This window comes from Zonotrichia leucophrys, chromosome 2 (assembly GCF_028769735.1).
Source record: "Zonotrichia leucophrys gambelii isolate GWCS_2022_RI chromosome 2, RI_Zleu_2.0, whole genome shotgun sequence".
NCBI classification, from domain to species: Eukaryota; Metazoa; Chordata; class Aves; order Passeriformes; family Passerellidae; genus Zonotrichia; species Zonotrichia leucophrys.
In genome coordinates, this window is record NC_088171.1 from 65,512,018 (window position 1) to 65,526,391 (window position 14,374).

At 42.8% G+C, this 14,374-nt stretch overlaps 1 protein-coding gene across 7 annotated transcripts in view; it reads right to left on the reverse strand.

Annotated features, from left to right (window-relative positions):
* Positions 1-298: 298 nt before the first annotated feature.
* The window catches only part of HIVEP1 (HIVEP zinc finger 1), a 128,269-nt gene continuing 114,193 nt past the window's right edge, over positions 299-14,374 (reverse strand). For 6 of the 7 annotated variants that reach the window (XM_064705267.1, XM_064705268.1, XM_064705269.1 and 3 more), the window contains 2 exons: positions 12,161-12,678; positions 7,192-9,316 (listed from right to left, as the gene is read on the reverse strand). In XM_064705267.1, the coding sequence (XP_064561337.1) occupies positions 8,171-9,316; positions 12,161-12,678 (1,664 nt within the window). In that variant the 3' untranslated portion in view covers positions 7,192-8,170. Of the gene's footprint in view, positions 856-5,342; positions 5,448-7,191; positions 9,317-12,160; positions 12,679-14,374 lie in introns of those variants that run through there. The other variant, XM_064705272.1, reaches the window with a different exon arrangement.

Consider the following 14,374-nt stretch of genomic DNA (forward strand, 5'->3'; position numbering starts at 1 on the left):
AGAGTTTAAAATTCTATTTTAAAAAAAGCTCAGAAGCTTAAAAGACTAATTATTTGTGTAATCTTCAAGATCAAACATTGCTGAAATAAAGACTTTAACTCCTTCATCAGATAAAACCTGTGTGCAAAGATTGCAAGGGGAGAAGAGACTATTAAGATAATCTAGTTTGACCTCATGACCTCAAGTTTTCATCTCACTGGCACAGAACCCTTTCAGTTGTTCATGTAGCTATATGGAAAATTGAATAAAACCACGGAAGATGCAGCAGACTACATAAACTTGAAAAAAAACAGACCACAGGTGTTCATGTTCCTTTAATATTTGTGTTTGTAGGCAAGGCTCAGTGCTTAAATGGATAGTCCCAAGTCCTCTGCTGTCACAGTTGGGGCAGGTCTTGCTGAAGCTCTTGGGTGTCATTTTCCATCAGACGAGAATCTGGCCTGAGAAATTCCCAACTGTAAGGAAGAATGAAGTAAATACAAAAGTGCAAATACCTAGAAAGGGCAAATTGCAGAAATCTTTGGGTAAACTACATTCCCAAAGTCTCTCTCCATTTTTCTTCTTTTTTGTCTTTCTACTTTTTATGACAAGAGCTTAGGATTATGTTCATTGTGCCAGTTTTCAGCAGGACAGGAGGGAGAAGCTGGGACACATTTCTTTGTGTGTGTCTTTTCTAATCTGTTAGAGCTGTCTGATGTCTTCATATCTAATACATTCGGGACCTTTGATCTGAGTTGGAGGATGTCTCAAGAAGGAGTGATGATTCACAGGAAAACAGGATATCCACAGGGGAGCCAGTTGCTCAGTCCAGCAGCATTAATCAGCATTAGATGTGTGAGCTCTTGCTCTGAAACACTGTAAATAAGAAAAGCGTCACAGATCATTATAGGTGTGGGAATAAACAAAGAGAGAAACACAATTTAAACCTCTAAGTGTCAAAAATGGTTTCTGAACCACCCACTTGATTTTTTGGTGGAGCAAAACTGTCTGGTGTCCAGATGAAAACATGATTTCTGTTTTGCAAAGAGGCACTGTTTCAACACTTGCTTCTGTTCTGGCACCTAGACTGTTTTTGCAAACCAGGGACACACCTAACACTGGGTAACAGGTCTGAAATACAAGAGCTGCCTTCCTGTGCCCAGACAGCCCAACAGCCTGGTTACAGTGCCATGCTCTCCCTGGCTTGCTCTGTCTTGCGGCTTGGTTTATCTTTCCCTCTTTCTTCTCCCCTGGCTCCTTTCAGCCAGCGAGTGCCTGCAGCTGGCCTGGCCAGAGCACAGGGAGGGAGGTGTAATTAACAGAGCCGTCCTTTCATCCAGGGACCTGAGGGACATCAACCTCCCTTGCTGTGTAATCCCTGGCTGACGAGGAGGGAGCTGGTGCTGCACTAGAGGACAGCCACTGCATCTTGCCTGTCACCTCTTGGTGGCAGAGAGTGCCACCACTGCGGTGTTGGCAGAAGAAATGGGCAGCACCATCTTCTCCTCCTCATGCTCATGTGTTCAGGATGAAGCCCTTTTGGTTGGGTTGTACAAAGGGTATGATCACTCTGGACACAGTGTTCCTGAAGGATACTACTTTGTTAGATCCTGTGCAGGACAGCTGGGTGCCAGAAGGGCAGCTGCTCAGGCTGGGGAATGTTTGAGCATTAGCAGAATCAGGGGATGTAGTAATGTTCTGTTCAAACAGGGAATTTTGGCTTCTTGTCAAAATTCTTTCTGATTAGTCAAAAATTTCTGTCAAAATATTCCTTTTAATCCTTCATTTTGACTTGATTTGCCTTGATCATAAGGGATGGGAAGGGTTAAGTCACAAGATAATGGCTTTCCACTCAAGTGCTTCAGGTCTGGGTAGGTCCTGTTCACAGAATCATGTTTGAGTTGAAAGGGACTTTTCAAAGGTCATCTATTCCAACCCTCCTGCAATGAGGCAAACTCCTTTTGCAAAGTCTGCTCCTGCACTAGGCCCAGCACTGAGCAAAATCCCTACAGGTGCACGATGTCCTGGTGCTCCTGGGAGGTGGGTGGATGTTCTCAGTGATGCTCCCTCCATGCTGTGTCCCTCACTGCAAGTTCATGTCCAGGGAGTGTCCAGGGATCGCTCTTGCCTTCCACAGGCACTCTGTGAAAAATCCCTCATGAAAGTGGGGCTGCAACAGGGATGGAGAGCTGTGCCAACAAGTGGGCTCTGAACTCACTTCCATACCTGGATCTGGAGCAGGAAGATGATGGGATGGCAAAGGACTCTTAGCAGTCAGTGATTTTAATGGAGAGCTTATTATTCATGATATGAAATGGAACTGTCACCTGTGTCACATGCTCTCTTTCTCTGAAGGAGGAATCCAGCCCTGAGGTACTTAGGTACCAACACCAAAACACCTCAGACCTGAATGACCTGCAAATGGAACTTCTGAAGCCCAAAGGGATGTTGTAACTGCCTGAACTCAACAAAAAGAGGAAATGCTGGGGGCATTTGACTTTATAAACAGCCTTCAGTTGGCCCATTTCCAGCACAAATGCCTCATGCATGGTAATGGATTTCAAATACACTAGAGAGCACAGCCACAAAACCAAACAAGCTTTAACATTTGACCTTATTGGGGAAAACAAGCCTACAATTACCAAAGAAAACTAAGCATGCCTAGCTAATTGACTCATCTTAGAACTCCAAGTTTTGTTTCCATGACTGAACCATCGGAATGTAAAGCCTTGCCATCTTTCAGCTAGCATGGTTTCCTTAGATCTCATGGAATATCTGAAAATCACCAGTCACCTCCTAACATTGTGAGTAGTCTGTTCAGTATAAAGAGGAGAAATGTACAGACAAACATAAATGGCAGCAACCACTTTTTTTTTTTTTTTTTCTTTCCTGATTTAACATTCCTGGAACAAAACATGAACATCAAATCAATGAATTAAAGGCTGTTACACCCTTATTGCTGTATGCTCATCCACCCATGAACATTCCATATAAAATTACCTAATAATCAATTTGAAGTACTTTAAAGTAGCTTGTTTTCATCCTAAGTCAGTAACAGAATCAGCAGTCCAGTGTCTAGAATTAAGACAGGGGTCTTATCCTCAAAGATTTAAGCCAGAAATGGTGTTAAGTCTTTGGTGTTTTAGGTATCATTTAAAATGACATCTGTAGGTGCTGAGACTCCTTACAGGAAACAGAAATTTCCCTAAGACATGGGAAGACAATTCTAGCCATGTTTTTTTTAGTCATCCATAATGTAACATTCACAACTAGAGACTGGCCAGAAGTCATCTAAGACAGGAGGCACTTTCTGCTCCCATGAATAACCAGGAAAGCAAGGAAAGGAGGAGATGGTCATACTGGTCTGAGAGGATCTTTCCAAAGCAATGAAGCAGTGGCCCATCAGATAAGCCAGCTGAAGGTATCTTGAGTGAGCACTCTCACTTGTGGATTGTTTGGTTTCCATGGCTCTTGGCAAGTCACTCACGCTAAAACTGAGGATTTTTAATTTTGTTTTGATGAAACTGTCCCAGTGTTAAACACATGTTTGAAGGGCAGTTTACAGGTTTAAACTACAGTGTTTATGAAAGCTTAGTGAGGATTATTTTGCAAAAAATGAGGACTTCTGGAGTAAGTTATATAGTGACAAATTAATTTTATATTCTGTTTAACCACATGTCAGTAAACTCAAGGCAAGAAAAAATCTGTTAAGAAGCCATACAGAATGTTTAGCCAAGTGTAAGGCATGGGATGTCTGTTTCATGGTACATCTCTGGCTTTGAGGTGGGCCATATTGTGTTCAGCCTATGTGGGTTGTCTGAGATGAAATGCATGTGATGGGCACTTGAATTTGTATGCAAAACACTGCTGTCAGACTTTCTGGCAGGGGACTGGCTGATATGGACCAACTGTGGGCTGCTCAAGCCTCAGGGCATAATTTACAGCAACCTGAAGCTCAGCAAATTACTTGAGAAAGAAAGGGACAAAGGTGGTACAGCAGCATTAACCAAAGCAGGGCAGAGCATCCCTGCACCTACAAAGTGCTTTATTTCAGCTGGGGTCCAGAAGCTGGGAGTTGCATCTGGAGATGCAATGCTACAGGTCAAGAGATCTGAGGTATAATGTCCATATCTGTTTCTGGTTTAGTTTTTGACCCAAGAAATGACAGGTAGGCCATGCTGTAGCTTATTAAAGCCCCTATGGGAACACAGGCACATTTAATAGAGTTCATGTTCCAAACCCATGATTATTGTTATTATATGGACATGCTGCCTCCAAAACCATGTACCCACGTCACCAACAAACATCATGTATTGCAAAGAGAAACCAAGTAAGGTCTAAGATGAAAGAGCTACAGGCCACTGGCCACCAATTCTTTTCCTAGTGAGGGCTTTTGGCAGATCCCAGGGAAGCATCTGCACAGATCCCACAGAAGCTGAGTGTCTGTACTCTGGCTGTATTTGTAGCCAGCCTTTAGCTGGCACCTGCTTGCACCCTCCTGCTGGGAATAGGTTGTGAGAAGATGCCAGAGTGTGCCTGGGTACACTGAGGGGCAAAACTTGTTCTGGCCCTTTGATGTTTAAACAGCTGTGCTGGATTTGCCAGAGGGTGTCCGACAGAGATCCCTGAGTAAACAGGCCAGTGTTATTTATTCCAATTCAGCTGTGATAATTCACACCATCTGAAGAGCAGCCTAATACTGCACTGGAGGTTTCTGAGATGTTTGCTACTGCTTTGAACAGAAGGATCCTTGGGGCAAGGCGAATGTGATTCCCCCATCACTGATGACTCTGGACAAGACAATAAAAGTTACAACACAACTTAAAACAAAAGGAATTAATTCAGAATGAAAACGTAATTGTTAATGCAGCAGTCACAGGCTTGTACTCATGCAGGACACCCGTGTGTGCTGACATGTTTATAGATGTTGGTTCCAGGCACTAACAGACGGGATGTACAGAGTTTAATGTTCTCTCAGGTCTGGTCACTCCAAATTTGTTTCTTCTTGTTGCACAAGCTGTGGAGGCAACTAAAGAATATTCATTTGGAAACACCCTAGAGGGAAGGGAAAGAGTGTAATTTTCAGGACCACAGTCTTCTCAAAACTGTGATTTCCTACAGCCTTGATGTGAACATTAGATATATCTGCAACTACCTGCTACTAGTAGAGTTCCTGCTTCAAATGTGGCTAATCTGCTTTGCCTGGGTAAGTGATGATTCAGTATTTGTCCTCAGATCTCTTGATCTGCAGCTTTATATCCTCAGAAGCAACTCCCATCTTCTGGCAGTTCTTCTCCATCTCAAGGCTCAATCAGTGCCTACTCTCTTGGTCCTTTCTCCCTGTTGTCCTAAAATGAACTTACCAAGTGACACATCTGAATATTCCTCTTTATGAGATATCTGTTGTCATGTCATTCTTACTCTTCAAGATATGCTTCCATCTCTTGCCCTTGGCATCTTCAAAACACCTAGAACAGAAAAGACAGATGCAGATCACCTGATTCACCAGGCTGAATTTTCCATTAAATTGGAGACTTCCTGGAATTAATCCTGAGCAGAATATGAGCACACCACCAATTGCTCATCAAGTACATATTTAAGATGTGTATACAGTAAATCTCTAGAGTTTAGTAAAATCAAGACTCAGGGGCATGTGCAACAGCAATTCCTTACCCACTGCTGCCTTCTAAAACTCAGGAAAATGGTAATAAGTTGTGATGGCATTCAAAATTTTGGGGATAGTTTTACTTTGCTGTAAAGCTATCTGATTCTGTCATCTTTTTTTGCTCATGCTTTAGACAAATATGCTCAAATTAATTACAATAGCTAATTACAATTAGCTAAAGCTAATGCAAAATTTCTTGAGTTCATTAACTACAAACTGTCACCTGACTCTACTGGAAAAAGCTTCAGGCTCTTAAAGCACATGTAACACGGCAATGTTTTGGTTCTAGCTTTGGCTGGTTGGGGTAATTTCACATAGGTAAAAATGATAATGGTACAAGACACGTTGACACCACTACTACACTTATAAAAAGAACATAGAAATGCACAGTGACACTCCACACAGGGCTTGCACGTAAGACACTCACAAATCTGAAGTCCGGAGCTGCGGGGAGCTGAGGACTCTTAACTCTCATCAGGCTCAATGTGAGTTGAGAGTGCTTGGTGGTTCGGGGGCTGGGGCCCTCAGCGAGGCTCTGCACAGCCCTGTCAGAGACAGGAGTAATTTCCCCTTTCCAGCGTGTGTGCTCCTAATGGCTAGATTAGTACAATTGCCTGATAATCACGAGTAATAGAAATGGCTTTCTGCTACCGAAGCGCTCTTTCTGGAAGTTAATAAAGCTCGTTCAACTTCGCCTACAGTTTTACAACACGCCGTAATGGAATAATGTAATGAGTACAATGTGAGTACTGTACAAAAGCTGGTGTAAAGTTAAAAATGAATATAGGGTACTGCTGCTTTTGAATATGAGCAGTGCAAGGTATGAATTAGCTCCTTGAGATGGATACAGGAGTTAATCTGTGAACAATGCGGCCCAGCTCACATTCAAAGTCGCTCCCTTTTTTTTTTTTTTCCAGATTTGCTTCCTGTCCTTTTCTTCCAGTTGTTTTATGTGTTCATCCTTGTTAATTCCAAAAAGGTGATTGTGCTTTTAATTTACACCTTCCAGTTTCCTACTGGAATTTTGTTATTAAAGGGGCTATAAAAACTTCTGTAACAATGTGATAAAAGGACACAGCAGGAAACCAACTGTACTTAAAAACTGTAGCATGAATCCCAAGTCAATCTGAAACTTCTAGAAATGTGTAGCCCTGTAACTTGTCAGACATGTCTCCTGCCATTGTTGGAATGCCCAAACACTTCAGAGATAATTTAACATTGTTTTCACTACGTGCAAACAGAGGAGTATTAAATTTCATTATTCTGGGATCCATCCATGTTTTGTATGCCCAGTATGACAGGTTTGTTGCTAAAACAGCACATTAACTGTATGTGTAAAACCTCTAGTCCCTTCTTTCCCTGCATGAGTAAGACAGACTTGTATTTAGGGAGAAAATGGCTTTGTCTACCTGTAAATGAAGATCTCCTGAAACACAGTCTCCTGAGAGGTTGATGGTAATCGGTTATGCCAAGCCCTCATTACAGTAGTGGCATTTTCAGCAACAGTATGGCGGATTTTGCAATTAACACACAAAGAATGATTCCTTTCTTGTGTAACAACATTTTAATATCAGTAAAAAGTGGTTTTATAGTTCAAGATTACAAATAAAAAAATATTTCATTGTGACCCTTTTGCGATTTGTCCTCAGGCAAGTCTTCAAATTCTAGTTAGGAAAGAAACACAAGGTGGATGGGTGCTCGCTCTACGGAAAGCTGAGGGACTCCCTCCCCACTCTGCAATTGCCAGATGTTTTAAATGGAAGATTTTACTCCAAGTAAAGCCCAATGAGTTACTCTCTCTCCCATGGCAGGTGAAACTTCAGGGGCTTTTACCAACACCAGATCCTTTCAAGCTGAACCAGCTGGAAGGGCACGGAAGGGCACTGAAAGGAACGAGTCAAGCGCCTCTCTAGCTACTGGACTGCATCAAGAAGGCACAACATAAGCAATGGTAAAGTCAGTAAACAAAATTTTACTGTAATATTTTGTAACACAGATACTGTATTTCTCTTTGAAGTGTAAAGCTACCGTCTTACACAAGAAAGATGGACAGACCCTTTTCCAAGACTAATATGGATACAATAAATATGGAGTTTTACATACTAGATCTGTACACAGAAACTTTGTCCCACAGCCATAAAAATTTACATTTAACAGTGCAACATATAATTTAATCCTTTATTTATCTGACATAGGATGTTTACTTACTAAACACAAGCAACTACCTGGTTTTAATATACATATTTTATATATATATATTTTATATATATATATTCAACAATCTGTACAGGTTTCTAAACATAAAACTCCAAAAGGCACAATCGTCTATACAACATGTACAAAAATGGCTGGAGCTGACAAGAAACAACAATTATTGGTCAAGAGTTCATGATTGCACGAAGATTAGTAATGGGTTTGTGTCAGAAAAATGTGCTTTAAGGAAAGGAAGGTTTGCAAAGAAACCTGCAAGTGTTATAAAAAAAACCCAAAAAACTCTAAAAATAAAAACACAATGAAAAACAAAAACTAGGTTGCTATTACAAGTCTATCCTCATCGTCACTGCTGCCATCGCTAAACTGCACCGTGTTTTGCCGCTGGGGTGGGGCGGCCAGCCTGGGTACCTGTCTGTCCGGGGTGACAGTTCGGTGGACTGGGGACTTGCTTAACGTGTTGGGATTCGCCTTGGAGCGGGGCTCTGCCGGGGCAGCCCTCTTCACCTGGAGGGCAGGGAGGTCACGCTTTGGCTTGCTGGGGTTGGCGAGGTCAGTCTTTTCAGGATCAGCTTTCCCGGGACCAGCGGGGTTGGTCACGGGGTTGGGCTCGGTATGGCTCTTCCCGCCGTACCGCTGGCCACCAGCCACCGCCTGAGGAGAAGCATCCCGGCCGGCCTCGGCCGTGGGGAAGCCGACAGGAGCGGGCTCCAGCTGGACCTCGCCGGCTTTGGAGCCCACGGTGGGTGCCTCGGAAGCCACGTGCCCCTCGGCGCTGGCGGGGCTGACGGAGGGGATGAGGGTGGGCAGGGCGATGTTCAGGATCTGCAGGCCGGGAAGGGGTCCCTGCGGGCTGGGGTTGGTGCCCTGCGGGGCCGCGCCGGCCGTCAGCACCTGGAGGCCCACGGCGTTGAGGGTGATTCCCGGGGGGCGCATCTGCGGGGCGATATTGGTGTTTGCCAGGCCCAGGATGTTCACTGTCTCCATGCCCAGCGGCGGCAGAGGCTGCAGGTTGGGCGTGCCGAGCCCCTGAATGCCCGGCACGCTCACCTGGCCAATGGGAATACATGGCACCACACTGTTCACCTCAGCGACTCCCACGGGATTCGCGGTGGTGCCGGGGGCCGTGCCGCCTGTCTCGCCAAGGGCGCTGGTAGTTCTGTGAATCACGCTCACGGCTGGGATAGTGAGCTGCACCGGCCCTGCCTGGATGGGAACGAAGGTGGAGTAGGTGGCCAGGCCGGCAGGGACCACCTGGATGCCCCCGACGGGCACCATGCCATAGGGAGCCTTGGTTTGCCGCTGCGAGTGCAGGGGCAGGTGGCTGAAGAGGTGAGTCTGGGGAGCTCTCGCCTCGGCAGCCGGCTTCTCCTCCGGGATTTCGCTGTAGGGTGACGGCGCTGTCGGTGTCGGCATGCTGTGGTCTGCCAGCAAGGACGGGGAGCTGATGGAGGGCGTGCTCTGGGAGAGAACAACACACGAGCGTTAATGTGGCAGCCACCATGCCTTTCAGCGACATGAAAACACGAGGGAGCTGGGAGTGCTTCCCATGCCCCCTTTTCAGAAAGAAGAACAACAAAATGGTTCATAGTATATAGTGCTCAGCTTAAACAATGAACTGATTTCCTTCCTTTCTTTTTCCACCTGCTTTTTCACCCACTAATTGCATTTTCCTTTCCTAATTATCCTTGCTTAATTTCTCTCAGACACTAGTGCTCAAAAACATTGCTGAGTATCTTTTGCATGTGTGTTTTAAGTGTTGAGAAGGCTTTGGAGAACTGTTTTATGTGGAAATCACCTCAGGCAAGAAGGTTAAATAAGCATAAGGTGGCATTTTTGATGCACTGGGTTCCTCTCCTGAAGGCATTACAGCCTCCAGCAGGCAGAGGCAGCATCACGGCACATTTGTGCTTCTAGTGTGACAGACAGGTGGGCAATGACAGGAGAGGGCTGACAAGTACAGCTCTTGTAGAAGTGGAGGTGATGAGTGAATACTGGAGTGAGATGTGGGATCCACATCCCATTGCTGCCTCAGCTCCCTGTGATTTATTTAGTGCACACACCTGGATTTATATTCCTATTTTTATCCTCCTTTTTCTTCTCTTACAGCCTGCTGCTGACCAAGGCTTGCAGCTCCTTTCCTAGAACCTTCTAAAACGAGTACTCTGAAAGTGCAATTGCAATCTCATGGTTATCTTTTTGTTTTTGGTACACTGATCACACACACGCACACTGGTGCAAATTTACTTAGTTTTTACAGTCCTAATTCTCAAAAATTCCCCAGAGCAGGCAAAAAACTCAAAATCAGAGAGAAATGCTTTTGAAATCTGCTCGTAGAAAATGTATTAGCAAAGAGAGATTATGATTAACTGGCTATGCAGTGCCATCCTGTCTAAATGAGAAGATGGATGTGAGAAAAAAGTCAAGATCTTTCTCAGAACTGACACCTCACAAGAGATCCTGATAAACCGGTATGGATGCTTTTGAAGGAATGTACAACAGCCTTCCTGAGCTATGCGGACTCCTTTTCTCGATTGCAAGATCTGGGATCCACAGCCATTCACAATAGGAACAGACTGCAGATTAACCACTGGAGACACAAGGCTGATGCGTCTTTTGGTCTAGGAAAGGAAAAGAAAATCTGGCAAGGAATTGCTTCCTCGTATTATTTACATGTCTTCCTTTTTTTTTTTTTTAATATATTAATGCAGACAATTATTAGTACTATATAAATCTGTATTTTTAATTGCATGAATATTTACTTGAAGCTTCAGTGGCTCTATTTAATGAGGGAGTACACTCAGTTAAATGTCCTGCTGGGATCCACTGGCAGCAATGGAACCTAAACTTCAAATACTAGGACCATTTCCATTTTAAGGCAGGCATATACAGTTATCAGAGACCATTTTATTCTCTGTCACACTACAAACTCACTCCAATTAACATTTGCCACATGAACTCACAGTTCCTACAAGCCAGGATGAACCTGTGTCAAACAATACAATGCAGCAATAATTTTTACTGTTTCTCCATGTCAACAGTTTGCTATCTTAAACTCTATAAAAAAATCAATCTAGCAGAGTAAATTTGTAAGTTTTCAAAGAAAAAAGCCACTAAGTACTTAAAACAGATTGAAATTTTTACTTTTTATGGCTTTGAAAATTTTCTGCTACTTTTTTTCAGTAACTGCATACAGTTAGGTTTAGGCTTGGACTCAGTGATCTCAAGATTTTTTCCAACCTAAATTATTAATTCTTTCTATATAATTAAAATATTGTATTCATCATGGAGAAGGCAGTGCCTTGATTACCTTTTAATTAAACTATTGTGCATTTTTTTTGAGCATTGCTCTGAAAAGCCTGAATGCCTTCATGGTCTGTAGCAAGAATTAAAAATTCCAGAAACTGTCTTTAGGGTCAGTCTGGTAAGTGACTTGAACCATCCCCATCACAGTCCATTAAAGCCATTGCTGAATTGGAAAAGGCTCAGCACCTGCCACTTCTCTCTCTGATTTCATGGGCACACCTAAAAAAAAAAACTTTGCCAAAATTACTGAATGCTCCCACAGACCTGCACACAGACTGACCTCATCTTTCTGTACACTGATTTGAAAATCCACATGTCTAACATGTGCATGGGCAAAATACATCCTTTTCCAATTAAAATCCTCTTTCAGCTTGGACAAAAGCTGAGAGCACTGGGAACTCAGGTCTCAGCCCTATGTTCTTCTCTCCTTTTGTTATTGTGCAAGGGCAATCTCCTAGTTTCCTTGAACATCTGGTGCTCTTTCTAATTCTACTACTAAGCATATTTGGAGGATAGATAAACAACTGCACCATTTTTTTTTAGTGAAAAGGCAAAAAACTTTGGGACTAGATTAATTTCCCTTTGGAATTACCAATTATTGTATCATCACATTTCAGAGTGAAATGATTGCTGAATTCTATCACTTTCCCCTGAAAACATAACAACCACTGTATGTTCATTCCATGCATTAGTTATTTCCTTCTGATTTGTAATACAATCTACCAGCTCCAAACATCAGCTGAAATGACAATTAAACCTTTCAGGAAGATTACAATAAAATTTAAGTATTTGAAAAGCAATGCTCCTACAACATCCTTGTGTCTACAGTCCTATATATTTGTGCTTGAACTAATTTTAACTCTTCTGAAAGACTCATCACCAAGAATTCTAAGAATGAAGGGAAAGGCAAACATTTTATTCTTTGAAAAATCTCCAAGAAGATTTTTTTAGAAGGAGGACTTAAAATCCTACTCTCTCCCTGGTTTCAGACACTCCTACCTTTGTAAGAGCTGCAGTTGATATTAAGGAGTGGCCCAAGGCTGTATGTGGATCAGGGTAATCCACGGACATCTGGCGACCTGGAGATGCAGGAGCAATGTCCGTCAGTGCCGCATCAGCACCGCAGGGACCCACTCCTCTCTCCTGGGCTTTGTCCTCGTGTGCTTCCTGATGGGTGGACTCTGCTGGCGACGTGGAGGTCCTGCTGACCGACTGCACTGTGCTAAGGACAGTCATCTTGGTCAGCAGCGCTTTTGGGAGGCCATCCATGGAGTCTGTGTGAGCCCCGGTGAAGCAGTCTGGAAGCCTGATGTCGTCGTCAGTGCTGGCGGCATCCTGCAGGCCGTGGCGGGATGGCTGGTGCTGGGGGCTGGCCGTCACTGAGGGCGTTGTGGATAGCACTGACTCAGCCTGGCTGTCTTCATCATCGTCCTCGTTGTCATTCTCATCTTCATCGCCACCATCAGACTCCTCCACGTCATATCCTGACCGGTCATAGCCAAATCTTTGCTTCTCACCTGCAAAAGTGGAAGGAGAAGTTAAGGCAATGAAGGCCCTGGACTGACTGGGAAGGAAGCAGGAGAGAACAACTAAAACCACCAAAAAACCACATGACACATGTATTTTCCACTCACACCCCACTGCATCAAAGCAACAGGGTAGACTTAAATTTTGGTGGTTTTTTTTCCGGCTTACATATTTAACTGTACAGCTACACAAATTCATCTTCTGCTTCTATGTTGTTTTTAACCTTCTGGATTTGGCTGTTTTCCTTCGTGCCACTTGTAACCATTTGCTCAAAGTCACCCTTCACTCTTCTGCTTGGGGAGCAGTGAGCAGATTCCCGGTTCATTAGGTTCCCCGTGCTGACATGAGGGGCTGGTCTGTCAACATTAGCAGTGGGATATTCTCTGGCTGGCTCTGACTCATAAGTGGGTGTCCTTATACCTAATGTGAATCATGGCTGCACAGGTTTTTGAAGGATGCAAACAGAAAGACTGGAGGCTGTTAGTCAAGAATCTGTCTTGTTAACAGGCAAAAGAGACCAAAATTAGACCCTAGTAGATTTCTTCACTTCACTAATGTTTTGAAGGGTTTATTAAAAAATTACCTGGGATGTCCTAGGAGCCAAGAAAGCATTAATTGTATCAAAACTTACCTATGAATCTTTGTTTGCATAAAGAAGCCCTCCTTACAGCCAAACCTCTGTTTAGGGGTAAATTCTCTACAAAACACAGTTATACTGCAGCTTTTCACCTTCTTTTGTATCTGACTTGGAAAGAGTTGTCTTTAGTAAAGCGACAGAAAATCCCATCTGCTCTGTCTGATTTCAAGCCAGACTGTCTGGGATCATTTTTTACAAAAGACAAAATGCTTTGAATACATTAATATTTTGTATTTGATTAAAGGTCTGTCTCTTGAGCTGTCCAAAAAAAAACATATCTGCATAAAAATCATTTGGCTCTGTAAAACCAAAGATGTCTGGTTAGATAAAATCTCAGAGATGCTGTTCCCTAGAACAGCATCTTACTTACTTACACAGCAACCTACCATCAAAATGAACATTTCTGAAAAAAATCAGACTGTTACAAGAATTTGAATATACTGCCTATACTTTAGGCTGCTAAGTTACCAAAACCAAAACAAACATTTTGAACTCCAGATGAAATAAATGGGTTTAACTGAGCTACCTTTCAGTAAGTTACCCACCAGTATAAGCCTTTATGGTTTCAAATGAGCAATGCAATTGGGAACTAATAGCTTCTTTGGAAAAATCCCTCTGTAATGACTTTCCCCCTCTTTGCCTACACACTAATTTGTACATTAGCTAAATATGGAAACTAGATTTCTTATATTTACTACAGCAGATGTGAACATGTCAGACATGTTATTAAAAATACCCCAAATCCTCCAGGTCATTGGAATGATCCTAACAAAAATATTTATCAGAATTTTAAATAGTCTTAATTTATAATTCTCATCCACAGACAAAGCTGTTAAAAATAGAAAATACATTTTAGTGGAAAAATTAATTCATTAACTTCCATTCCAAAATTATGGCAAGTACGATTGTTAAAGATATTATTAACAACAACATGTGGACTGACTAAATGTTTTTGGTATTTTTTTTCTCTATAATTCTGTCATTTCTATTCTTCATATAAACAGTATTTTTTTTTTCAGTAACTTGCAAAGCAAACATATCTAAAATGT